We start from the raw sequence: 26,903 nt of genomic DNA, 5'->3' as shown, positions 1-26,903 counted from the left end.
AAGCCGAGGCCCAGCGGAAGGCGGCGGAGGCGGCCGCTCAGCCCCGCGCAGGCCCGTGAGCCGCCGCGGCCTCCCGTGGTAGCCGGGCCCGGGCAAGAGGAGCTGGGGCCTGGGGGGAAGCCAGGGACAGACTCCGGGCAGCCAGGGTGGGGGGACACCCCCGTAGCCTGCCGGGGTAGGGGAGAGACCCTGCCCGCCGTCCCCCGCCCCATCCGCAGCGGTGAGGGGACACCCCGTTAGGCAGCCCTGCTCCCGGCAGGGGGGACACCCCGGCGGCCCTTCGCCGCCCCTGCCTGCCAGCCCCGTTCCCCGCAACTGGTGGGGGAGCTTAACACTTGCCCCCTTCCCCACTAATGAGCCAAGGGTGGGCAGAGACCCCCGGCCCCAAGCCCTGGTAACTAGCTAGAAGCAGGTCTGCTCTTCCTTGCTGTGGAATAGAGCCTCCTGGAGCTCCCTCAATACCTGTTCAGGGGAGAGGCGTCCTCAGACCCCAGTTTCTGAGGGTTGTGAGAATAACCCTTATCACCTACTCCCCCCTGCTACTGAGGAAATTCCTCCCCCAAGCAGAGGAGACAGCTCTTCCCCAGACCAGATAGTAACAGGGGAGTCTTTACAAAAGAAACCCCATATGCCCAAGAGAGGCAGCCCCCAAGACAGAAATAAGCAAGAGCTTCAGATACTTACCTATTAATTTTAATTATTTACATCTGCTCAGCAGGCAGCACAGAAAGCAAAACAAGGGAGAGAAAGCAGAGGCAGATTTAGATAGTCTTCCTTTTTCCAGTTGCTGTTAACCACTGGAGATAAAGGTAATTTCCAATACTGACCTCATCATCCTTCATCCCAAGGAAGATCCCTAATCCCAAGGGGGTTTTCTTCAAAGATCCTGTGCAAGGAGAGAAGACACACCTCCCAGTTACAGGGAAAGGAAAGGCAGATTTTGCTGATAATATCCACAGAGATAGCAAGAATTTTTTCGGAGAAGGAGATTTGCCCACCCTTAAGGACAAGGTGCACTTAGAGGAAAGAGAACAGAGATTTACAGGTAGGGAGACTGGGGAAATTGATCTCTGAAATAATTTGACAATCAGTGAAAAGGCTGTCTCCCAGGGTAACACCCCTTTAGTAGGTAGCTGCCAAAAAGGAGAGAGGATCTCCATCCTGGGATAAAACCAGCAGTTTTAGGGGACTGACAATCACAAGCAGATTGTTTTAATACTCAAGATCCTGATTTCATCTGCAATCCCTTCACCCTCAAAGTATTTCTTGAAGAAGCTCTTGGAATAGCTGACAGCAATGCTCTGAGGATGGGTCTCAGAGAAGGAGTGTGAAGGGCAGCACCCCAGAAACCAGCACTGAAGATAATCCACCTCCCTCCAGAAAATCTTCCAGACAGAGTGAGTGACCACATTATATCACCTCTCTATTCCTAGCTGTCCTTCTCTTTTGCCTTCTGTCCTTGTTTTCTGTCTCTTCTCTCACTGTATCTGCTTTCCTTTTAATCTTTTATCCCTCTTTCTGTTTCTGAAACCTCTCCCCAGCCTTCTTTTTCTGCATGTCTTTCTCCGTCTCTCTCATTTAGCTCCCTTATATGCTATATGGAATTGACCTGATTCTTTCTCTCACTATTTAGCTTATGGGAGACCTTAGCCCTATTTAATTGTAAGAAACCTCTCTGCCCTTTCCCTTCTACTTTCTTTCACTGGTTTATTCATCCTAGGCTCAACCTTTATCATCACCGGTGTGAAATTAATTTCTGTCATTTAGGGGTCATTGAGAAGGATAATACTAGCCAAAAAAGCTTTGAGGAGACAGGAGCAGTGATTTGTAGTGCTAGTGTCCAAGGATGCACCCGTGGGGTTGGAGTGTCAGTTGTTCTCCATGTGGGTCCTACTATGCTCGTCGTAACTGTGGTAATAAAATCATTGTGTGATGCAGACCTCACTGTGCTTGGGAGCTGAATGTACAGATCCCAGTGCTAGTACTCCGAGATGTGTGTCCTAATGTACCTAGGGGCTGTGGGATGAATTCTGGAAAGAGTGCCCTTGAGAGTGGGTTCTGTGGTGCTCAGGAGCCTGGGATTGAAAACCGTGACAGTGCTGGTGGAACCTGCTCTGAAAGCCAAAAGAAGCCATTCCATTGCCACCAGTCTTCATCTGCGTTTTATGCTGTGTTCGGGGGCTAGGAATGTGAATCCTAATGCTAGTGCCGTGGTGAGTCAAGCTGGCTGCTTTTGGTAAATGAGGCAGTTAATTTCCAGTCACAAATGAATATTCTGACACTAACGTAGTGATTTCCTGAGAAACCAAGTCCAAGGGAGACTTCATCTCAAATGAAGCCAAAGCAGATTCCCATAGCAGAAGAATCATGCCTGATTCTTTAATATCTCACCTGAGATATTCCTGTTTCTGTTCCCCAGTGAGATAGCATTGGGGAAATCCAAGATCAAAGGGTCCTTGGCCAGGACAGGAACCCTTCTGGAATCCATTTGGGAGCACAATGGTTAACAGGGACTCCCTGAAGAAGGAACTCCTTGGTGTAATTTGCTAGCAAGATCAGACAAAAGATGCCAGGTCCCTCGAAAGGGAGTCCCCATTTTGGCAGAGAATTTTGACAGTTATCCGTAGCTTTAGAAGGTGCCTCTTTCTAAGGGAAGGCTGAACCATGAAGTGTACATATGTTCTGGGGGTACTGTTAGATGCCCTCCTACCTGTTGCCCTATAGTTATGCAATCAGCCTGTTCTGAGTACAGCTGTGTTATCTAGCACAAGGGAGGAGATAACTGAGGCATTTTGGCCTTTGTACATTCAAGGGGGTAACTGACTTTTCATGCTCTTGAGGTTAATTTACCTCATGCTGCCCCCTTCCTCACAGTAATGACTTGACATTTTTCAGGTGCTTTTGGCTCTGATGAATGCCAGGGCACTTTACAGAATATATATGCCAGCCCTACAAAATTCTGCTCTCCCACAACAATTATCTTTCTGTATATGAAATGTTTTTTTCTTCATTATTAATGATAAAGATTAAGATTTTGTATTTGCTGCCTGAGCTTTAAATATTCATGACAGACATACAAGGCTGAAAGTCATGTGCTGTAGAGTAATCATTATGTATTTTTTAATTGCTGACAGGGCATTCGGTGCTGACTTGGACACACAAAATTAAGACAATCTCTGCTCTGAAGATCTCGTAGTCTAAAACACAGCTATACAAAAGCTGGGACATACTGATGAATTTAAGGAAGGGAATAATTTTTAGAGAGCATAGCTCTTCAGTGTGATCATGGTATTTACATCAAATGTTTATCACAGGCGAAAATGCAGCTTCCTCTGAGGTGGAATACTGCAGCTGTTCCACACCATTTACTTTATACAAAAGTATCCATAAAAGAAAAAAGGAGAGTATTATTTATCTTCATAAAAGTGCAAGATACTTTATAGACACATTTAAATGAAAGTGCTGTGTCTTTAAGAGTTTACATTAAGAATGTTAAACCTGAACACCTAAAATTAGACTTTAAAAAACACATTTAGGTACCTAAGTAAATAGCCTAAGTCTTGCAAATGCCCAGGAACATAGAGTTGACTTCAACATTTGAGTAAAGAGATACTTAGTTATGCGTGTATGGGTTTGTAAATTTAAATTTGGACATTCATGCTTCCAAAAGTTGACTTTTTAAGTTGAAGCAGTCTGATCCTGTCCTATGGGCACTCCACTCCCATCTGAGAACTGTGTGTGTGGTGTTTCTCAGGTAAAGCCCTAAGTAAAATGAAATTAGAAGGTCTAGAGAGTTATGGGAAAAGGATTACGCTACTAGAAGATCATAAGGTTATATTAATGTTTAAGTATGTGTTCTGTAAGTTCTTGGGTTTTATCGTGAAATCTGGTTCTGTAGGCAAGTTTCTAGGATAGAATAAGGAGTCAGAAAAGTTGGAATGAAATGCAATAAACAGTTTGAGGAGTTTGGATATAATTTCCCAGTCCGAGATGGGGTTGTGACTACTGTAGTACTTTTTTTTTTTTTTTTTTTCCCCCTTCTTCTTCTATAAAAATACAGCTGAATGCTGGTGTCTCTGGAGAATTTTTTTCTTGCCACAGAGGTACAGGTATCTTTGCTTACTATCTCCTCCCCTAAACTTCAGCTGACCTTCATATACTGGGAGATTGTCTGCATCACAGTTTGGATCTTTGGCCCTTTACTTCAAGCGTCAGAAAGGAGGTATGGTTAATGGCAACTGTGATATGGACAGCTGTCCCTCAAGAGCAGAACTGAGCTGATTATCTCATTTTACACAGCTGTCAGATAGGAATTACATCTCGGTCATTAACAACCAAAAGATGAAATGCTTTTGGACTCATTTTTCCATTTGCTTCTCCCAAGCTTGGGTAGAATTGTAACCAGTGACTTTCACGCAGAACCCTCTGTGTTTTGTAGTACTCCATTTGCAGAATCTGTTGCTGAGTGATGCTTCAGAATTGAAACTCTAAAAAATATTGTTTCTAGCATTTTCAGTCTGGAAGACAACTTTGAAAAGATGAGTAGTGCCTAGATTAATGGACAGCCTAAAATGGTATCTCTGAAATGTTTGAACTCTCCAGTTGCATTAACTCTGAAGCCTAAAGAAAAGCATTTAAGTCTCTGTATTACTGGCTGTTGCACATCGTGTTATTTTAGCAAGAATATCCAGTTGATGTGTTCAACCCCCAAATACTTATCATCTTGGTAGGAGTCAGTATGGCTACTTGCTATCTATTTTTTGTTTTTGTTTCTTTCTTTCTTCTAAGGGATATATGATGAAATCTATAACATGTTTCTGCCCTATACTCATGTTTTCACTTTTAAAGGCAGTCTCTGTGTGTGTATTACTGAGAGAGAGCAAGCATGCTGCAGTATGTTTTCACAATTAATTAATTGAAAATTTTCATTTTAAGTTTGAAATGAAAATGCGAAATACTGGGAATGTTTCAAAATTCGGAGACCTTGCAACAGAGTTGAGGACCGATTTAATGTGTCCTTTGCCAAGATTTGGACTAGATTGTTGTTTTATCCTTCTGTCTTTGACCTGCCCCATCCTCTACCTCATCCTATTATGAACCTTGGAGTTGGTGTCTTAAAGGTAGACAACACACAGATTTTGCTAGTTCCTGACCTTTGTGAACCCTTTCCTGAATCCCATCCTGGGCTTCGTAGCATCGTGTCACAGTCAGGTTCCTGTCCTGCACCTTTAAGGCCCAGCATGTTTCCACCCCGCCTACTTCTTCACTCTCATTTCCTCCTACACCCCACTCCTCCTCCCAGTTCTCTCTGTACTGCTCTTTGCATCTCATTTTCCATACTGTCCCTTTGGTATTCTGTCCTGTGGTTGTACAAGCCTAAAATGCTGCTTCTCTCTTCATCAAGCAAGCATCACTCATCTCCTCTCTAGGATTCTTCGCTGGCAGGAATCCTTTCTTACTACAACTCACAGGCCCCGCTCTTACTTCCACACCTGCATTTTGACCTGTTCTTGGTTTGGCTTTCATTAGATTATATGCTTGTGGACACATAGCGTTTTTTGTCTGAGGTTATGTCAAGAAACCTGTTCTTTTTTACCACTATATAATAAATAGAATTTTGTTCCTCTGAAGATACCCAGTTCTGCTAGGCTTGGGAATGGTGCTTTGTCTCCATAATCCGACTCATTCTCCCACCCTCCCTTCTCCCCTGCACCCTTCCCTTCCTCAGGAATAGCTGAATTTTAGTTGGTTAGAATGAAAAGCACTTGTGTTATGTTCTCTGGTTCCTTCCAGCACTTCAGTTTCTTGGTTTTGAGAATTGGGGTGAACAATCTGTGCAAGGCCCAGTACCTCATTCCCCGTCTTTCTAAGCTGGTCAGTTTACTTGATGTGAAGTCAAGAAATAAAGGAATGTGTGTTCTTTTTTGGCCCTTTTTTATGTATAAGGGAGACTGAGTAATGAGGGAGAGGGGGAGAAGACGAGTGAGAGCTTTTATACCTCGAGGAAAAAAAATTTGCTTTTTTGTTTTTTACAATTAGCAATTCAAATTTTGTTTATGCTCTTTGCTGTATAAAGACTGTGGCTGATTATAGCAGAAATATGTAATTACTGTTAAAAGTTCAAATCTGAATAATTGGGAAGGAATCTGAACTCTTTGTGGTCACAAATTAAAGGAGCAAAGTTTCTGAATTCTCAGTTTCCCCCAAAAAACTATTATTAAGTAAAGCCAAAACAATTCTCCCTCCCCATCGGGCACTTGCAGAGAAAAATAAACAAGCTGCTGAAATAGTTACCTCTGAAATTCCCTTTATCTCTATCTGAACAAAGGAGACAAGCTTTGCATGTAGAGAACTGGTCTGGGATTTGGGAGACTTGTGTTCTCTGCATGGTTCTGCTGCTCCTTTGCTGGCTGACCTTGGGCTGCGCGCTTCTCCATGCATGGTTTCCCATTTATCCTGGAATAGGTTATTGATCCTTTATAAGGATTCCAAAGTATAAGGATGAAAAACACTTTATAAAGTTTGGCTGTTCTTCTTGCTGTTGATTACCTTAACTACAATGTGATAGTGAACTCAAAACCTGCTTTTTGCTTTTTGCTGCTTTTTGTGACATTAAGAAACAATGAAAGCATGGTGCCCCAGTTAATTTTTGTTTCATGGAAGGACTTGTAACTCCAAAACTGAAAGATCCTTTACCATGTCTGCAGCCTAGAACTGTTTTTAAGTTGATTTAAGTACAGATTTTCTAACTCCCTTGAAGCTTCTCCTAAGATCTCTAATGACCTTTTCTTGGCCAGGTCTCAGGCTCTCTATTCCATCTTCATCCTTCTTGGCTTCCCTGCTGTTTTTGACACTTGATCATGCCCAGTCTTGAAATCTTGTCCTCCCTTGACTTTTGTGTCAGTATTTTCCTGGTTTCCCTCCTACTGTTCTAGTCATTCATTCAGTAGCTTCTGCACTAAGCTATTTACCTTCCTCCATTTATTTTTTCGTGAGTTAGACATGAAGACCCACCTCTGGTATCCTCTCTTTGCTTTTCTTTACTTCCTTCATGCCAGTGATATTAAATTATGCAACTTGGCATACTACCTTAACATCTTTTTTGAATGATTTGCTGCAAGTTTAAGACCGCTGAGGCCAAGATGGAACTCCAGAAAGCTCTTCTGAGATTTCCCTTTGTTTCCTGCTTTCCTCTGTTGCGAGCCTCCACGGTTGGGCCTATAACATGGGTTTTCTCGCACTCTTCTTGCTCTGCACATGCAGGACAGGGACTCATCTTTCAGTTTCATGGCCTGAATCTCCTGCTTCTTTCTTAATCTCTTTGGGTAACCCTTATGCTTTCTCCTTCATTTACCATCTTGGTTACTGCTAGCTGTTCTTGCTGGCCTCTGACAACTGTGTTACCTTCTTGTCCTGTTAAAAACACAGTTACTGAAGCTATCCTCCTGGTGTGTTTTCTCAACATGTTGCCATCTCCTTGACAAGTCACTCTACCTCCTTTGGCTATCATCCACCAGAGAAGGTTCCAGCTTTTTGTACTCACTCTAAGGGGCCTTCACAATTATGTTTCTTCCCTATCTGTTGCTGTCTCTTATTGTATTGTCCTTTGCTCTGCCAGCAACACAAGCATGACATTGTGCGTTTCCATTTCTTGCATGAGCATCTCTTCACATTCTTCCTCAGCTGACTCATACCTTGATACATACAGGAAAATTGCCAGCCAATAGAGGCCAGAGGTACTGGAAACTACTTATTTGCATATTTGAAAATTATTCAAAAGGTCTAACTGATACTCAGAGGTAGTTGTCTTATTATATATACCCTCCTCTCCCTGACTTTTTTTGTAAAGAAGAATGATTAACAAAAGTAAATAAAGATCATCATAAGCAAAGACACAACATCTCAAAGACTAGGAAGGTCAGGGTTGGAGCAGAATAATATTTACTCGCAGTTGCAATGTGGCAACTGTGGCAAGTGTATGGAAGAAAGGGACTTCTTTCAGTGTCTGTAAGGAAATGAACAGGAGATTTAGTTTGAGGATGATACACAAAATGGAGCATTTTATGAGTAGGATGCAGAAAGCCAAGTAGCAATGCTAGCGTTTTAAGCCAGAAGAAACTGTTAATGGGTGTGTGTTCCTTGCTAGTGTGGTTCTGAATCCTCTTCGCCTTCAAGCTTGGTACAAATCTTTACAAATTGTGAACCTGGCTAGGGATTGTCAGGTGTTTTGTCTCCTGGAAGACAGTTCAGTCAGTTTAGTTCAGAATAACAGCTAACAGAATAGTGAAGAGGAATTATGTTAAAACAGTGGTTGAGACCTAATTTATGAGCTTCACACAGTATTAGTTGATTCTTCTGATCATTCTCCAACTTCAATTTCAACTGCGCTTTGCTTCCAAACTCCTCTTTAACAGGCTTTTCTGCAGTGCTTTGGTAATCTTAACTCTGGGAGCATCTGCTGTATGTACATTTTGGCCACATGGTATACAACTAATCTGCACTTGATACCAATTTCCTTATTTTCTGTGAATTCAGTACATGGTTCTTGCTAGTGCTTGATACCCATTTCCACAAGTGGGACGGATTGGGTTGTAGCTTATTTCAGCAACTATTGCAGAGTTCATATTGACTAATCTATTTTCAGTGGTTCAGCCTTTGGTGAACAGGTTCTGACCATTTGCAGTTAGGTTTTCATTTTCACTATGCCTGGCTGGCATTCGTTTAGCCCTGGGAGCTCTCTTACATAGAAGCTTTGTAGTATTACTATTATTAAACTGCAAGGTTAACAGTAATTTTTCACTGATAGACCCATTTTTTAATGGGAATAAGAATACGGTTTTCATTTATAAGTGCATGTTGCATTCTTTTAACCTGGGTTTCTGTACCTGTCTTTGCAACGGTGTGAAGATCTGAGCAAGATATTCTGCATGCTGATCTACTTCTGATGTTGTCTCTAATTTCAGAGACAATCTGGGTATCATATCAGTGTTTGCATATCCCGTACTGAAGGTTTACTACTGGATGTGATTCTGATAGGCAGCTAAAATTGAAATCCTTCTCTTCAACCTGGGTGCTCCCACAAGGCTGGGGGAAATGTCTTCTCTGAGATACAGTTTCTCTACCACAGACTTCCTGGTTTACAAGGGAAAATTTCATTCCAGATATGTGCTCATAAATTTGAATTATTCCAAAAACAATACCCAATACCTTTCTCAGTGTAAGGGTAATTGTTCTGTTAATATTCTTAAAGCAAATGCCAAAGATTTCTCTTGCCTGCCTTGGCATATGTTTAGAATTACAGCTCCTACTTCCAATGGTAAAATATTGCGTAGTGGTACTGAGGGTGAAGGGATGCTGTAGAGGCATTTCTGCTGTGGTGATGTATTTTCATTGTGCTTCTTCAAAGTGCTTGGTTTACTTTTTTCTTCAAATCTGTTATTGGGAGTGTTGTCATGGGACATTTGGCTTATTATTAGAATAAATCTTTTATAGTAGTCTCATTACAAAGAAAATAATTTTTGGCTCAAAAGTATTTTAGGCATACCAGTATTCTCAGTATCAGTTGCTGTTTCTTTTGACAGGTGTTACGTATTCCCCACTTTCACTTACACAGCACCATAAATGAGCAAACTAATCTTAACTTTGAACACATGTTTTCAGACTGTCTGAGGGGTCTCTGCAACGTTTGTGTAGTATTTCTCAATGCATTTTTGCTGCATGTTTATATAGCAGACAACAAAAATATTTGATTAGTTGGTCTTATTAAAATCTGGCAAGGCACTAGCTATGCTTGATCCTAGCCTTTTATGCCCGTCTCCCTTGACATGAGAATATTTTAGACTTTGGCTGCAATGCTATCTGTTGATAAGTTTAAATAAGCAGGTCAGGTTTTGTAAACTATACCATTTTGTCAGTTTCGTACAAAACTAGTACATAATTGCTTTTGGAATTGGATCCTGATGCACTTCCAACATGGGGGTTTTGGTGACTTTATAGTCCCCACAAGACTTCATGCTTCATTAGTACCAAGAATGCATACACAGTCAGTGCCATTCATTCACTAAATTCAAAATACAAAATTATACCCTGCCCGGGCACACTTCACAAAATGGAGGGAATTGAAAGGTCCTGTGTTAAAATGTGCTATTATAATATTTATGTAATTAGTAACTATTACGAAAACAAATTTGTTTTCATTTTTCCTTGAGACTTAATATGAACCTTATGTTGTTGAGATTTCTGTTTGTTAAAGGAAAACCATATCTGTATAACAATTCAATTATAATAGAACAATTAGTCCAGTGACTTATATTAAGCTATACATGGTCTAAAAGTGTTCTTCTTCCTCTAGCGCTGGTTTTTCAGTACCATCTTAGTGTGTTGTGTTGTAACTTCTAGCAAATTTCCAGTTCAGGATGCCATAATTACTGTACCACCTGTGTTCTTCTACACAAAATAGCATCGAACATTCAAAGCCATTCCATCTTGCACACTAAGTAGTTTTGAGTAGGGGTATAGAGTCAGACCACTGTGCAATGGACAGGTGCAGATTGTGACAGTTCATATTCATATAGGTGATACCGCGCTCTGTGCTCTTAGGTGACAGTAACTTCCTTTGGTTGAATTCTTTTTTCCTTTGTGGTTCATGACTAGCGGACTAGCGAGAACTATGTGCCCCCTATTACCACATCTGCAAGTGTATAGTTTATTGGGAAAATGTTTTTCGGCTTGTTCTACTGCTCCCAAAGAAGGGAAACATGGTTCTAGGGTATGACGAGTTCTCTTACCTCTTTGCCCCAGGGACTGGTTTTCCTCCTTTCATATGGCACTGCAGACAGTGTACTTTCAAATTGCAGTGGTTTTCTTTTGGTTTGCTGATATACTAACATGACACCGACCACTCCTTCCAGGTTAAGTTTCATTTTATGAACAATATCCAGCAGCCTCTCTCTTCCTTCTGGATTTAATTCCAGAAACATAAACAATTTCCTGAAGGCTTCTCACAAGTAGTTACTAAAATGATGGATAACAATTTCAAACTATGCAGGTAATCAGTACCCTTTTTTCTAATTTCTTACATGAAACAAATATCTCTCAGTGAGAATGTTTGCTTAGAGAAGATAAGATTTTAAAGTGTTTTGTTCCTGCCCTCTTAGTTCACACCTCCTTGTTTTTGAGCGAAAGCACGTGTCCTGAAATGGCAAATTTCTCTTCCTGCCAGAGTTAGCAAAATTGATTCTTTTCCCCTTTCTGTATTGGCAAAAGAATACAGGTTTCTTGCATGTGTAATCTACACAAGTATGTCAAAATTGCCTTTTTCCATCAAAGTAGAAGCTCTCCATTTCTCCATGCACGTGGTATTCTTATGTGTTACTTTTCTCCTTACTTTTTGAGGCAGTTTCCTCTAATTGACATTGCGCTCATCTTTCTGTTTCAGAAAGATTGCAGTCAAATGGTTCTTTTTTGCCAGTTTGTTGAGTTTGAGGTTTTTTGTTTGTTAAATAGGTTAGAAGCTAGGTGTATCTCTGAGTATATTAGATGAATATCGTTAGTTAGATCACTGGATCTGTGTTTCAGGCATCTAAACAGAAGTGGCTTTATTTTTATAGGTGTTCTACAGCAATGTCTCTCACTGCTTGGTAATCTGTTGTGCATTTCTTCCCTCTCAAAGTTTATGTTGAGAAACCTAAGTTGAGTGTCCTTTGAATGTTTTGCCAGTAGTGTTTCATTGGATTGGAATAGCAGCAAATAAAGCAACAATGAAAGTAAATACAGAAAAGTAAATGTAGGGATTTATTTTAGAATATGCATCTTCTGTAGGCTGTGCACAGCGTAGTTTAATTCATGGTATGACTCTCTGCTTCAGTCATAACTGATTGTAACTGGCCAGCCTTTGAGTTCAGCCTTAGAGAACGTTTCAGGCTATAAATGTTTATTAACTGCATTCAATAAGACCCTTAGAGTGCTGTTCCCCACATTTCATACATTTTTCAGTCCTGATATATAAGTAGCAGTGATCTTGGATAAGATCTGACTGGCTTAGAGCAAGCATTTGCAAAATAGCAGGGCAGGCGAAGTACAGATTTCTTCAGTCCAATGGCAGGGATAGTACTATGTGATAGACAGAAGGCTGGCTTGCATTTTCAGCCTGAGGTTCGATTTGCTAGTTGCAAATATTCAAAGTAAGGCAGTAGCTTTCCTGGAAAGCTGTATTACTAGTCCCAAGTGAATTAGTGGTTATTAAAAGGTATTTGATGCTAGGATTTTCTTTAATGATTAATACATTTTTCTTACGAATCAGACAGATTCTCGTCTGTTTAATTGCAGTTTTGGATCAATGCTTGGCTGTCATTTTTGCATCTCTCTGACCTGTCTTGACTTGGGATTGTACTGGAACTAGTTAGTGCTTGAGAAATGAAGACTCTGCAGTCAATTTCCAGCTGTTGATGGTGGTTATGACTTGGCTACCTTACCCTTGGTTTTTAAAGTCAGCCAAATACATAAACAGATACCATTTACCATGTAAAGTGGGAGATTATGAATTCTGGTCTTAGACTTTCTTTTTACTTCTTCGAAGTTAATTCTGGCTTGCTAACGTGGTAGGATTTTTTTTTAAACACCTTTGATTTCAGTTCAATGTGTTTGTTAGTCATTAGTAGTTTTTTTTTCTTTATTTGAGTGGGATCATAAGAGAAGAGTTTGAAAGAAGATTTGCCAGGCAATAAACTGGGAAGGGAAAGTTGGAAGAATCATCAGCTGCTCTGGTTTGGCTGCAGTCTTGTTTTATCATACCATTAAGTAGTGTCAAGCTGGTGTACTGCTTGGATCAGGTGAATGAGATATGCAGCACAAATTATGGCAAATATTACTGGTATAGTAAGTATTCTTTCAAATAATTTAGTAGCCAATTACACCAAATTATTTTTGCATTGACAGTGTTCTGGAATTGCTGCCTTGCCTAAGGTTTGACTATGCCTGATTATTACAGATCCCATATTGCCAGGATACTGACTTATAAATCCAGTAACATGATCAAGTTCAAACTTGGAAAAAAAAATCTTATTCCACTGCTTTGAAATTTCCCATGTGATTGCTATTGGGTCTGAGTCTTCACTTTCTGTCCTAAATTACTGTCTAGCATATATGTTCTTAAACAGCTGCTGTATTTTACTGAAAAGTAGTTGTTTCAGTACTGGGTGATTAGTGCATATGTATACACAGAATTTTGTTATTTAAGATTTTGGGATTTTGTTTTCTTGTCAAAGATTTTTATAAACCAGGGAATGAAAATATTCACATTCTTAGTGTGGGTGTAATGTGACCCAATTCTAACCTTCCTTGTCTCCCTTGACAAGTGTATTTTACACAAATACACAAATGCTTGTGTATTTGGCAATGGGCATGTTGCATATCAACCTTACATTTTACAGCATAGCCAGTCATCCCAAATGCTCTACTGACATAACCTGGGCAAATCTGAAGCTCTGTGAAAACTGCAGTGTTTTCTTCTGCTTCTTGAATTTCTGGTGTTTCAGATTGGTATCTTAATCTGCCATAGGCTTTTATAACCTAATTTTCTTGATTTCTGTGCTTGTCTTAAAAAAAATATAAAAGGCAGGGGGGTGGCTGGGAAATTTGTATTTATTTTATTTTGGATTTGTATTGTTAGCACAACTGATATTTCATAATGGTTTAACATGCATATGATAAGCAGCAGTAATTTGTTCTCTGATTGCACTGTGGAAATTAAAATTTATATGAGGCACAGTTACAAAATTAAGCATTCAACTGATATTTAGTTCATGTTTGTTTACTCCCAAGTTGAATACTCCTTTTAGTGAGGGCTGTACCTGCAAAGTTACCATGCAAATATAGCTGTGTTTCAGTTACACAGATACCTCAGCAGTCTGTCCATGCCCACTGGATAAAAATACATTGTTGCTTTTCCCTTGTGTAATTCAGGAAGGAATAGTGCTGCTTTTTTTTTTTTTTTTTAAATTTAAATGTTTGAGATTAGATCAATTCAGCCAAAAAGAGCTATATTCAATAAACAACAACTTGAGGGAGGGTGGATAATGGAAAGCCTTTTGCAGCTCTGATCATCTAGTTAGCTGTGTAGCAAGTAGTCATCGCTATCATATGTGATAGTGTGGCAGATGAGTAGATAGATAAGTTAGTAGCAGTTGGGCTTTTCCTTTCCTCCACAGACAGAAAAATGTTTCCACTCGCTACAGATGCTGTAGTGCTGCAATTTTACTTTTCAGTCTGTGCATGCATATGAGCGTGAGTGATAATGTTTAGCTGTGCAATTACGAGGTGTTTTCTGAGCCCAGGGCTTTGGAGCCACTGCTTGTGGTGGTTGAGGGATGTATTTTGTTGGGGTATTGTGTAGGTGTTTGAGCCCTAAGAGGTGTGATGAGCACATGCATGAAAATGAAAGGTTTAGTGCATACACACGTGTTGGAGTGTAGACTTTTAAGTGCTTTTGTGCTGTGAAAACACTTCAGTGCAGAAGTGCAAGGTATAATGCATATGGTTGTGGGGGAAGAACGGGGAGCTTCTGTGTCAAAATGCTGGGTGCATCTGTCTCTGGATCTATGCATCCACACTGTGTTATTGTCAAATACCTATTTTTAGAATGAGTATCTAATTGGTATTCATGCAGATGGGTGTCTCCCTGTCTCATCTGATCCACTCATCTGAGTGATGCACTTGGTGGGAGGTGTCTGCTGATGAATCTTTCCTAAGCAGAGTGTGTTCATGTCGGTCTGTTCTCTCTTACATGTATGCATGTGTTTAATTTGTTACATGAGTGTGTACATAAGTATGTGCATGTGTGTTTTGCATTTACCTTTTGTATGCACTAGCATGCTCAAAGATAGTATCATCTAATCCTCTAAAAAGATTAATTTCACAAATGAAAGGTGCAGCACTTGCAGCCCTTCAAGACATGATTCTTCTCTTTTATGCAAAGAGTAAGTGCCGAGCAGTGTAGGTTGTGGCCATGGAAACTTAGCTACCTCAGTCCAGACTTCAAGGGATTGCTCCTAGTATAGTGATGCAGTCAATTATGAGTAAGAATTATGATCTTTCTGCTGCCTTGACTACTACAAAAGACAGCATACAAATTTGTGTGCCAAGTGGATAAGTTCATGCAAGTTCATGCTGCTAAATAATTTCTTCATATAACATAATTGTTAAATAGAAAACCCTGAGTACAAGTGCTAGCCATGTTGGACAGGTGTGTTTTATTTTTGTGAGGGGAGATATATAATATTTATGAGAGGAAAGATCCTGAGTCTGTTTCTACCCTGTGGCAAACTTGTTGTGTGACTTTGGACAAGTAAGTTTTTCTTGTGTCTCAGATTTGGGGAAAATACTTGCCTGTTATATTGTGAATTAAGCAAGATTTAATTCAATAAAATGATATGTATATTTAGGAAAAATGGGTTATGGTAGGCAAAGCTTTAACTATTATGAGCTTAATATAGTCTGTTCCACCTCGACATGGTAGATGTAATTATCTATATATAGTATTATGCATGATCTTGGTGTTTTAAAATGAGATATGTAATCCTAGCTCTAAGGAATAGGATTCATTATAATGTCACCTGATGCAAAAAGAGAGACTAGGCCTTAGAGAGAAATTAATTTCCCCCCAAATTAGTCACAGTCCTGACTTTTCCAGATGATCTAATTAAATTGTGGTTTGTATATGGCATGAAGGAGTATTCCCTTTTAGCTATGATTTTCCTCTTACCTGACACAGTAAACCTACTGGATTACAGGTAATCTTGGTGAAGGGTCCCAAGGTTATATTGCTTACGTAGTAAAGGAGTGAATGTGATACAGCTGCTGAAAAGGCTCCGCTTCCTTTGAATAGATCTTAGTTCTTCACATGGGAACAGTTGGGATGCTCTGGGTAAGACTGTCGTAGCAATGTTACCATCAGCACTGTCCCAGCTACTATCAGCAAGGATGGTCCTCCCAGAGACACAGTTATAGCCCTTTTTGGATGATTCTGTCTGACTGTGAATAAGGTGTATGAAGTAGGATGATCTTCACACTGGTATTTGTGATAGGAGGAGAAGCAGAGAAGGAATGCAAATGGATGTTTCTGGTTTTAGGGTTCACCTTGTTTATATCTCAGGAGTTCCCTTTCTGCTCCTTTTTCCTCACAGATACTCCTGCTTCCAGCATCATGGCCTCTGACCTGGAAAGCAGCCTCACTTCCATAGACTGGCTCCCACAGCTTACTTTAAGGGCTACTATTGAAAAATTAGGGGGTTCCTCACAAGCAGGACCTCCAGGGGCTGCCCGAAAATGTCCCCCAGGCTCACCGACAGATCCCAATGCCACCCTGAGTAAGGATGAGGCTGCAGTGCACCAAGATGGGAAGCCACGTTACAGCTATGCCACTTTGATCACATATGCCATCAACTCATCACCTGCCAAGAAGATGACGCTTAGTGAGATCTACCGTTGGATCTGTGACAACTTTCCCTACTACAAAAATGCTGGTATTGGTTGGAAGGTGAGGACTTGCATCGCTAAAGTACCCTTTTTGTCTAATTACAGGACTTATTTTCTTAATTATGTGCAAAATATCCTCACTGAGCAAAATAAAAAGACAGGTGTGAAACTAAGTTGACCAACTGGAGAAAATGCGAGCCAGAAGTTCCATTTTGTGTGATAATTTTGTTGTATGTATGTGGTGGCCCCTTAAGGAGTGTGCAAAAACCCCACCACCAACAACCAAGAAAAACAAAACAAAAAACGCCCACAAAACCCACATCACTACCAACCTCTGCATCACACTGATACTATTTTTGTTGCACCTTCTCTAGATGTATAGGTGGTTCAGCCCCATATTATTCATCCTAATACTTCCCTCTCCACAGCTGCTCTTCCGCTCCATTCTGGGTATATGTGGTGAGCTTTGGCTTTTGAGTATGCACCATCCTTCTATTTTCTCTACCTGCTCCCGAGCATACTCAGAAGGCTGCATGTTTTTGTTGTAGCACTTACCTATATCTCTTACTCTCTCATCAGAACTCTATTCGTCATAACCTCTCTCTGAATAAATGTTTTCGGAAGGTGCCTCGACCGAGAGATGATCCTGGGAAGGTAAGAAATGTTCATGCTCCTGGGCAAGCAATTTAAAACTGCAGGGAATAAGCCGGGGTTGCCCTTTCTAACTCATGGTTGGAATTTGAAACCTAAAGTGTAGGCAAAAATGGAAGCACTAGTAAGATTTACTGCAGTGCTTTGGCTACAGAAGCATTCACTTAAAGGGAACTTGTAAAGGGGCCTTAATGGTTTTAGCAATTATTTTTCTTATTTGTGATCTTTGGTTGACTTTAAAGATACTGGAAGAAGGAAAAAAATGGGGTTGAATGTACTTTATTAGTTTTGTTTCTTTTTCTTCTTGATCTTTATGTGTAAAATGTGGTTCTAGTCCAACCTGTTCTGTTGTGAAAGACCATAGTGGCTGCTGGTGAACGGCAGGGCTACGATGTGACATCATGGGTTTCATGGACACAAGATCCATGGAAGTGAGAGCAGAACTACTGCCTATTTAGGCTGCAAAACATTTGGTGTTGGGAAAAAAATGTCACCATCAGATAGTTCAAATCTGTAGAAATCATTTACAAGTAAAACTCAAGAATTTAGTTTGAGTTCTTGGCTAAGTAAGGGCTAATAAAGCTCTCAGTATATATAGATTGTAAAGGGAAATTGCTAGCAAAACCAAGACTTGGCATCTTGGCGTGCAGATATTATTACTATTAAAAAAGAAAAATGAGCAGAAGGAGGTGGTGGGGACAAGAAGCTATGTATTTAGACAGATTGTCTCCTCCCCGCCATCCTAAAGTTATCAGAAAGGGCCACTTGCTCAGGCCTTTTATTTCAGGTTATATTTAAAGGACAAAATGGTGCTCAGTTGGCATCTATGAATGGAAGTAGTATATCTTTGAAGATCACTGCTCAAAAATACCATTGATTATATGGCTTATTCCAGGAAATCCTAACTGACTTCAGTGTATATGTTTGCAGGTGTTCATTGGCATGTTGGGCTGGGTTTGTAATGAAAACCTGTCCTGTGCTTGTCACTGATTATTCAGATTTCAATTGGAGGTTAAAATGAGCTAAATCACACTCTAGAGTTCTCTTTATACTTATTCAGAAAACAACAGACATAATTATAGACTATTTTATGTTGAAAGGGACCTCTGGAGATACCTCACCCTGGAGGTATACCTCTGGAGATACACGCACCCTCACCCCCCTCCCAGATAGGGACAATTAGATTGGGTTGTTGAGGTCTTCACTGAGTTTTGAATATGTCCAGTTGAAGACAGTGGTTAGATCCCCTTAGCCTTCTCTTGTCCAGGCTAAACAGATCTCTGTGTGAGCTGCTTGTACATCATGTGTTTTAGTTCTTAACCATCATGGTGGCCCCTCTTTGGATGCATTCTAGCACATCAGTGTCTGTCTTGCACTGGAACCCCCCCAAATGGGCACAGTACTCAAAGGGGAGTCTCACAAGCATGGAAAAAGAGCGATCCTCTGCCCAATCTGAACATTGAGTTGGTTCTCATCAGTCAATAACAAATTCATGGTGTGAGGAAGGTGCTGAAGGGTGTGTGCAGGCCCAAAAGAGTTGGCCTAGCTTGGATCAAAACATCCTTTGCTCTTCTTGGTGTCCTATCTTGGAGTGATGGAAACATAGAGCATTCTGCCTTCCACCAGTAGGATCGTACCTCATTGCTCAGTAAAACCCAATGCAAGAGAGGAATCTCTCTCCAACACCCAAGTCTTGGTTGTCTGATGTTCTGGAGGGTGGTCCTTGCAGTCCTAATGTTCAGTTGGTGCTGCATTCTTTGAGTCAGTAACCCCCTGCTTCAGGAAGCTCTCTGATGTAATCATGCATTCACCAATGGGTCTTCTTTCCAGGGCTCTTATTGGACAATAGATACGTGTCCAGATATATCTCGCAAGAGGCGGCATCCTCCAGATGATGACGTGAGTGTTGTTCTTTCCAGACAGCATGGAGCAGGAGGGGGAATTCCCTTCTTGTTCCAAGGAGTCCTTCCAGCACTAGACCATGGTACTGTTTTGGGGGCAGGGTGTACAGATTGGGATACAAAGGCTAGGACTGAATGAACTAGCATGTATGTCCTGCTGATTGGCTGTCGTTGCTGCTGTTCAGTAGCAAAGTTAATCTTGTTTGAAGTCCTTTATCCTGACTCTTCAGTGACTAAGGCCCGGTCCTCCTCTTTTCTAAGCCATGAACTTCTAGAGCGGGGGAGCTGGCTTCCCATCTGCAGTTTCACTTCTCCATCTGTTTTTTATTTCTGCTCCTTTCCTTTTCTCTTTCTTCCCTATCCACAGATACCACAAGACTCCCCAGAGCAAGAGGCAAGTAAAAGTCCCCGAGGGGCTGTTCCAGTCAGCACAGAAGCCTCTTTGCCACCTGAGGCCACCCCTCAGCTGTCGCTCCAGAGCACCACCCCCATTGCCAACTACAGTCAGGTAAGTAGCAGGGAAAAGGATAGAAGCCTTATGGCGGGGGAAAAGGAGAGGGGGAGAAGTGCATGAATGGAAAAGCAAAGTGGTGAGAAGAGAGGGAATCGTGCAAATGGTGATATAGAGGCAAACATAAAAAGAAGGGAAGAAGCTGAAATTGCAGAGACAGAATATAAGAAGGAATTGAATTTTAACAAAGGGCTGGATGGGGATAAGGATAAGGGCATAGTGGTATTAGCTGAAGAAAAGGCTGGAGCCAGTGTGCTGCAGAGGGAGGGTGGTAGTTGATTTTCCTCAAGGAAAATGGCGTTTGGGAAGATTCTGTTGGGAGATGAGCTAAGTGATATGGGATATCAGTGCATGTTCTACCTGTATCTAGTCTCTGGATCCCTGTCTCAAGTTACAAAACCTAGTACAAGCTAAAGGCCTTACTTCTACCTTCCTTAGCAGGGTGCAGGGCCTGTGGATGTTGCCTCTACTGTAGCAGGGGGGCAGGGCCGTGAAGGGGCCGATGTGCCACCCCCGCTGTACAGTGCCAACCATGACTTCAAGTTCTCCTACTCTGAGATCAACTTCCAGGATCTTAGCTGGTCCTTCCGAAATCTCTACAAATCCATGCTGGAGAAATCATCTTCCTCTCAGCACGGTAACTATATGTGTCATGTGGGGTGGGCAGGTATCTGCCCACACAGTCTTGTCCACTGATCTATCCTTGGTATCTCTCAGGTCTTTCCTTGTTCAGGAGCCTGTGCAAACAGACTTTCCTTCTTTGGCACGCTGTAATTAGTTCTGCCAGGAGCAGATAAGAAATCTGCATGTCCTTTATCTGTTGCTCCCCCTAGCTCGCTCAGAATAAAGAGGATAATGATTTAAAAATACCTTGTGTTGATACAAAAGCAAATACTAAAATGGCAGAAGCTTAGAGAAGTGAACTCCTGAAGTTCATTTCAAAGCATGTCAGAGAAGTATTCACAATCTGTCAGGCTAGAAACCATAAGAGGGAGGGGATCGTTGCATGTGGAGTTTCTCCAGAAGGAGAGTGGAGAGTCCTCATTGCTCAGATCTGTTAAAACTAGGATTGTACAAGGCCTTGGAGAATTGAGCTTTGTGGATTGAGAGCGCAGAAGACAGAGCCTACAACTCCATTCATAGCTTGCATTTCTGGGATTGAGGAAGCAGCCACCAGAGGGCAGAATCGCTGTAGGGATGAGATGAGAAAACACAGAAAACACTTCAGAAAAATCTTCAGTTGTTGTTCCCGCCTTTAAACACCTTTCTAAATATTAGTCTGGTGTAAAAAGGAATTTATTTTTAGATGAGCCTCTCACCTATGCTGTCAACCATCATAAAGTGCAGGCAAAGTTTGCTACTCTAGGAGGAGTCTCCTGAACTTGTAGCTTCAGTGAAATAAAAATTTATTACTTTTACTGCTTTCATCATTGCTGGCACTTGAGATTCCTAGTAGGAGCCTGTTGTGTGAGGTGTTGTAGAATGAGCAAGCTACAAAACAGTAGAGAAGAACCTTGACTCAGTGTGTGCCTCTGTTTGTAAAAGCTTAGCAGCAGTCTGGTTTTTTTTCCCCAAGTCTTCAGCTGTAAGGTAGTCTAGGAAAACTTGCAGTTTTTGAGGAAATTTTGGGGGCAACTTTTGAGTCAGGGTGGCAGTATTCATCCTTTTGCCCCATTGCAGTAGTAGGGTGCTCTAAGGGTTGATTTTGGATCTAGTGAAAAACTGAGGCTTGCTGGCAGATGGTCAAGTAAAGGCACTCAAAGTAAGAAATGGGTAGCTCAGGTTAGTGGCATGTAGTGCCCTTCACTGTGATTTTTCCCAGAGGTTCCACAACATAAGGGGACAATGAACCGGAGAAGCAGACATGAGAGATAATGCTGAGCTCCTGATGTGGGGAAGAATGGAGAACACCTGATGCTCTTGCATGTAGGGGATGCCTGAAATACAACAGGATAGAAATGACACACCCAATGAGTCAGGAGAAATAAAAGTAATAAAGGAGCCCTGATGCGTGCAATGTGCTCTGTGTACAAAAGCAGTAGAATATGTGACCTCTAATGATCAGTGTGAGAAAAATTGTGAAGGTTCCTGACCAAGCTGCTTGTAAGATGGGAACTGAAGGGAGCTTTTGGAAACAGCAAGTCAGATTTATCAAATTATCTGCTTTCTAAATGTTTTGTTGTTTAAGTTGGCTTAATGGTCTTTTTTAGGAAAACAACACGTGCATGACATTTCAGGAGGGCATGGGTTACTTTGGTAAATATAGGAAAAAATTCAGGGAGGAATTTAAGTGCCTAACTCTGTACTAGAAGTTTAAATCCTGCTGGAGCTTTGTTGTAGAGCCTTTTGTTTTGAACAGTCTGGAGCACAGTGAGGGCGTAACTGTGCAGCTGATAGTTGTTGGCAGCCTGTAGAGGGCACTCCAAAAGCTTCATAAATAGCAGGATGAGCAGTGTGAAATTAGAGATGGATAATTTAAGCAGAGGTCTGATCCAGGCAGCTCTTAAAGCTCCCTCCTCTTTCTTTTACTCGGCAGGTTTCTCTTCTCTCCTTGGTGACATGCAGCCCTCCAACCACAACTACTACATGTACCAGCAGCAGCAGCAGCAAGGCCCCTCATCAGTGGGTGCTGCTCCCCCACTCCACACTCCAACCCCAGAGGGTTGCCCATCCCAAGGGGGAAAGCAGCAGGGTGGTGAAGGTTATGGCCCTCCACCAGTGATGTCCATGCACCCGCCCCCAATGCAGCATGGAGGCTACCACCAGCATCAACAACATCACCCGCACTCCCACCCACAGCAGCAGCCACATCAGCACCAGCAGCAGCAGCAGCAGTCACAGGCTTCAATCAACAATGCTGGCTTTGGTGAGTCAGGGGCAATGGAAAGAACAGCTGGGGAAAAGGGAGCAGTGAGGAGCCCCCAGACAGAAATTCCACAAGCGAGCTTTCCCTACATTGTGTGTGGAAGAAGGGTGAAAGCCAGTTATGATTGGAATCTGAGAGGGAAATTGCTTCCTTACTGAAGGAAAGGAGGATACATCCACACTGGGTTTGGGATTCTGTTTAGGGATGCAGGATAAAGTCAGGGGCTAAATGAAAAACGAGGCACCATCCCCGGTCTTCCAAGGGAGGAAGGATTTCTAGCTACTGTAGCATCAGGCTCTTTGGTGAAGAGGGGCCAATCATTTTATATTAAGAGATGGAGGGAAAGGGGCATCTGTATTGGAATAATCTTGTCCCCATTTCATTCCAGCCTTTCCCCCTGATTGGTGCTCCAGCATTGATTCCCTGAAGGAAAGCTTCAAGATGGTAAACCGGCTGAACTGGTCTAGCATTGAGCACTCCCAATTCTCAGGTCAGTGTTGGCCTAGTGACTAGGTCCAGTGACTCAGTGACTAGGGCTGTAGTCTAGAATATGTGAGTGCTGTGCCCAGATCTTTTTTTAATGTAACCATGTCAAGTCCATGGGTTTCTCAGTGACTCAACTCCTCTACTTGTGAAGTGAGGTGTCCTACTTCATGGGTTCTGTTAAAGACCCTGAAGCACTTGAACACTGCAGGAATTTGGGGCAGGGGGAATTAATTCATAAAAGTATGTTGGAAAGCTAACTGAGATTTTTCCCCTCCTACTCTTCCCTCCCGTACCTGAGTCAGTGAGACAGTATCCTAGATATGGAGCTCTCCAGGAGTTTGGTGACAGATTCGAAGTCATGAAGTTGGGTTTGTGGGGAGAAGGTAGGATTTAGGGGTAGAAGACAGAAACTCTTTGCAGGGAAGACCACAGTGTGAGTGCTGTCTTTGACATTGTCCTTTGTCCCCTGCAGAGCTGATGGAGAGTCTGCGCCAGGCTGAGCGGAAGAACTGGACGCTGGATCAACACCATATTGCCAACCTCTGTGACTCCCTTAATCACTTCCTTACCCAGACTGGTCAGCTCCCTCATCTGGTTGGCCCACAGCAGCCCCCCCGAATCTCTGATTCTTGTGCCCTGAACAGTGGCAAACAGGAGCAATCCATGAACCAAGGTAATTAAGAGGGAGACCAAAATGACATGTAAATGAAGGCCCAATTCTGTGAATATCCTAATTTACTTGCAGCCTTGCCAGGCAATGTAGCACCGAGCAACTCAGGGCTAGGCTGTCAGAGCTGTTCATAGCAACTCAGCTTCCTCTGGCTTTAAAGAGTTAGGATGTCCTATGTCTGTGGCTTAGACAGACTGTTATTATGTGATACATAGCATTGACAGGCAACCTCTTCAGGCAAAAATACGTTTAAAAGGTAAACACATAAAAGGAGAAGGGGGTGGTGTTTTTTGTAGGTGACAAACAGAAAGGAATGGCAAGGTAGAGAGATTGCTACTCCAGATGGCAGGAGCTGTAGGAGCTGTAAAGAAGAAAGCTCTTGCACCCATGTTGGAGAAATACTGACTGGACAAGGAGTAGGAGGATGCACTCTGAGGAGAGCACAGAGGATATCATGGTCTTGATAGAACTGTGATGGTGTATGTCATCTAGTGCTGAACTAAATGGATGATATTGAGCCAGCTTGTGGTGTTTCTGGATGAAAATTTTCTTCTTTTATAATAATAGAGAAACTCCTGCTGGTTCCAAGAACAAGATCCCTGACCAAGCTATAGCTTGCAGTTAGGACCCAACAGCTGAACATCTCCTCAGTATCCCGTGGGTCTGAGTGAGTTGCTCTGTGGCTGAGCTGCCACGCAGTCAGGGCCAAGACAACTGACCAGAAAGTTAACGGGGTTTTTTGTTTGGTTTTTTTTTTTTTTTTATTCCTTTCCTTTCACAGTGAACTCCTATGGTCAGCCCCAGCCTCCCCATCTCTTCTCCGGGCCATCTCCTATGTACCAGATTTCCACCCAGGACTCTCCAGGATATAATCGCCCAGGTAAGGGGTGACATTAAGGCATATTGTACCAATGAACATTAAAGAACCGGTGCCCAAGCCCTTTGTGCATTTCTCCCAAAGCACTTACTAATCAAATGGAGCACTGAGGGTAGAGAGGGAGCCTGGACTGCAAGAGACGCTCCATTTAGGGCTCTGCCATAGGTCTGGCAAGGTTTAGGATTTCAGTGGCCTGATTTCTTTCACTTCACATAAATAGTCTTCTAGCTCAGCCTCACCCTCAGTTGGTTGCTTGAAGGCAACTTTACGTGGGAGGCTTCTGTTGATGAAGTCCTTTGTGCTCTATCAGCAGTCCGCTGTAAGGAAAGTTAAGGAGGCTGAAACTTAACCTCTGTAGAAGCTGCTGTGGAGAATTTCACAGCAGACCACCTACAGACATTGGTAGGTGCTGTCTGACAGAGAAATTCATGCTAGTAGTGCTTTTGCTTGTTAGACTGTTGGAAGGGAGAAGGCCCAAAGTCCTTATGCTTTCTTTTGCCCAAGGGCCCACTGTGAAAAAGCATGATATTTTTTATTCTAACTGTTCTCTTTCATTTCTCTTCTTTTTTTCTTGTTTTTGGCTCAGCTCACCATCTGGTCCCTCGGCCTCCAGGGCCTCCTCCAGGCGCCAATGAGGAAATCCCCGATGATTTCGACTGGGACTTGATCACCTAGCGAGTTACAGACTTGATAGCCCGTCCTTTGTGAAGGACGTGGGAGGGGAGGGGGACATGGGGTCAATGGTGCCAGCACCACCCTCCCCAGCCTCCCTGCCTTGCCTGTATATAGATATATATTCTCTATCTCCGCCAGAGAAGCCACCGCAAGATGCTGCCGAAGATAATCCTTCCTTGCGTCCTGTTTTATCTTCTTTTTCTTCTTTTGTTTATTATTATTATTATTGTTATTATTATTATTATTATTATTACCAATAATTGAGCACAGCCCTCCCCCTCCTCTGGTGGCCTCGGACGCATCAGATCGGCTGTTTCATGTTGCGTGGTGCCCTGTGGAGGGCGGAAAGATAGGTCTTTGGTGCCATGAAAAGACCTCGGAAGGCTGAATCCTCGAGTGCATCTTTCTCTGCCTCTGTCATTTTGCGTTTAACAATCCCTCTTTCCCTTCAAGGTGGCCGGTGAATCTGTTGTATTGGCTACTGGAGTGAGAGAGCCTAGTGGACCCTGGGAGCCTGTAGTTACGTTGTTTCGTAAATGTTGTAAAGGTCAGGGGGCTAAAGGGACACTGGAGGGGTGATCTTAGCTCTGTGAACTTTCTCGCACCAGCAGGAAGAGTAAGAAAAGAAGTAGAGTTCCCAAGTACAAAGAGAGGGTAATCCCTGAGGTGGGGAGAGCTGAGCTGAGCTGGGAGGGTAGACCTGAGTTTGGAGAACGGAGAATGTAGCAGAGATGGTATTTCAGCAGAGAAGTTGGGTTTCAGAATGCAGTGCCATCTGTGAGGACTGAGAGAGATTTTGAGGGAATCCTGACCTATTTTCTACACTGCCTTTTGCAGTCTCCAGGTGAAGCCTACATACCCATCAGGTAAAAGAAGCAGTCAGGGGTGTCACATGTGATTCAGCAAATTCTGTTCCCTAGAGCTTTTAATTTCACCCCCCACCCCTTCAAGCCCTTCTTCAAAATATGTAGTGAGGCTCTTAACTTGCATATGCAAATTTGGAAGTTTTCTCCCATCAGTATTTGTTCACTTGTTACTTGGCCCTCGGCCCCTCATATTTCTTTGGAGACTGTCCTTGCCTGTGGTTTGAGAGTGCCAGCAACAGGAGTCTTGTTGTGTAGGTGCAAATTCTCAGTCAGTGTTTCCCACTTTGTGAATGGGCTAATGGTGGGAAGAGGAAGCTGCTGCTCAGAGTGGAGGTGAATTAGGGGACTTCTGGTCAAGGGGCTGGACCCTCTGGTCAAGTAACTGGGAGGCCCTCACAAGTGGTTTTTGTAAGAGGTGCATTAGAAGAGAGAGGACGAAGTGGGGCAGATTTTTAAACCGAACAGCCAAAGAGTGTAGTATAAAATGGAGGAGGGTGGGTCATACCCCTTGCAGTTCAGCTGGGGAGATGGTGGAATCTGGTGTAGATCCCGAAGGATGAGTTTTGTCAGCACTTGCAAATCAGGAAGGTGGAAAAGGTGCAGGAGCAGGAGTAGCGTTGAGATGACTCCTCCCCAAAGCTATGTCCTGTGTTGCCCTTTTTTCTGGTATGGGTCTGTTCTGTCAAACCTCTTGTTTCCTCTTAATATTTTGTAAAGCCTCTCCCCAGCCCTTATTCCCTGTTTACAAGTGAAGGGAGCCAAGATGGAAATGAAACATCATGGCTGCTTGACAGACTTGGGGCAGGGGAGTAATAACCTCTTCTCTGACTGCAGGAAGGTGGGGAACTAGCATTGCTTTTTAAATTTGCTGTAGGGATAAACCAATTGGATCTTTGTCAGGAAAGTGGACAGAGTCTCACTGTATTG

The 26,903-nt window shown here is 42.4% G+C and overlaps 1 protein-coding gene across 2 annotated transcripts; it reads left to right on the top strand.

Annotated features, from left to right (window-relative positions):
* FOXJ2 (forkhead box J2) lies at positions 1 to 26,903 on the top strand. Of its 2 annotated transcripts, none has more exons than XM_050898998.1 (11): positions 1 to 1,397; positions 16,182 to 16,534; positions 17,053 to 17,127; positions 18,955 to 19,023; positions 19,393 to 19,533; positions 19,978 to 20,173; positions 22,073 to 22,402; positions 22,791 to 22,892; positions 23,361 to 23,561; positions 24,340 to 24,438; positions 25,022 to 26,903. In XM_050898998.1, exons 2-11 carry the CDS (start codon positions 16,202 to 16,204, stop codon positions 25,108 to 25,110), a joined length of 1,635 nt encoding a protein of 544 aa, XP_050754955.1. In that variant the 5' UTR covers positions 1 to 1,397; positions 16,182 to 16,201; the 3' UTR covers positions 25,111 to 26,903. The 2 variants fall into 2 exon arrangements, with proteins under 2 accessions (XP_050754955.1, XP_050754947.1); XM_050898990.1 differs by having other exon boundaries at positions 19,975 to 20,173.

This window comes from Gymnogyps californianus, chromosome 1, assembly GCF_018139145.2.
Source record: "Gymnogyps californianus isolate 813 chromosome 1, ASM1813914v2, whole genome shotgun sequence".
In the NCBI taxonomy this organism is placed as follows: Eukaryota; Metazoa; Chordata; class Aves; order Accipitriformes; family Cathartidae; genus Gymnogyps; species Gymnogyps californianus.
Note: the sequence above shows the minus strand (reverse complement) of the source record. Positions and strands in the feature narration are given on the sequence as shown.

What these genes read in the sequence shown, in the direction of transcription:
- FOXJ2 (XM_050898990.1), top strand. Translation starts at nt 16,202, where the DNA reads ATGGCCTCTGACCTGGAAAGCAGCCTCACTTCCATAGACTGGCTCCCA. An exon ending in ATGCTGGTATTGGTTGGAAG is followed by an intron (nt 16,535 to 17,052) that starts GTGAGGACTTGC and finishes CTCTCTCATCAG; the next exon opens with AACTCTATTCGTCATAACCT. An exon ending in GGCATCCTCCAGATGATGAC is followed by an intron (nt 19,024 to 19,392) that starts GTGAGTGTTGTT and finishes CCCTATCCACAG; the next exon opens with ATACCACAAGACTCCCCAGA.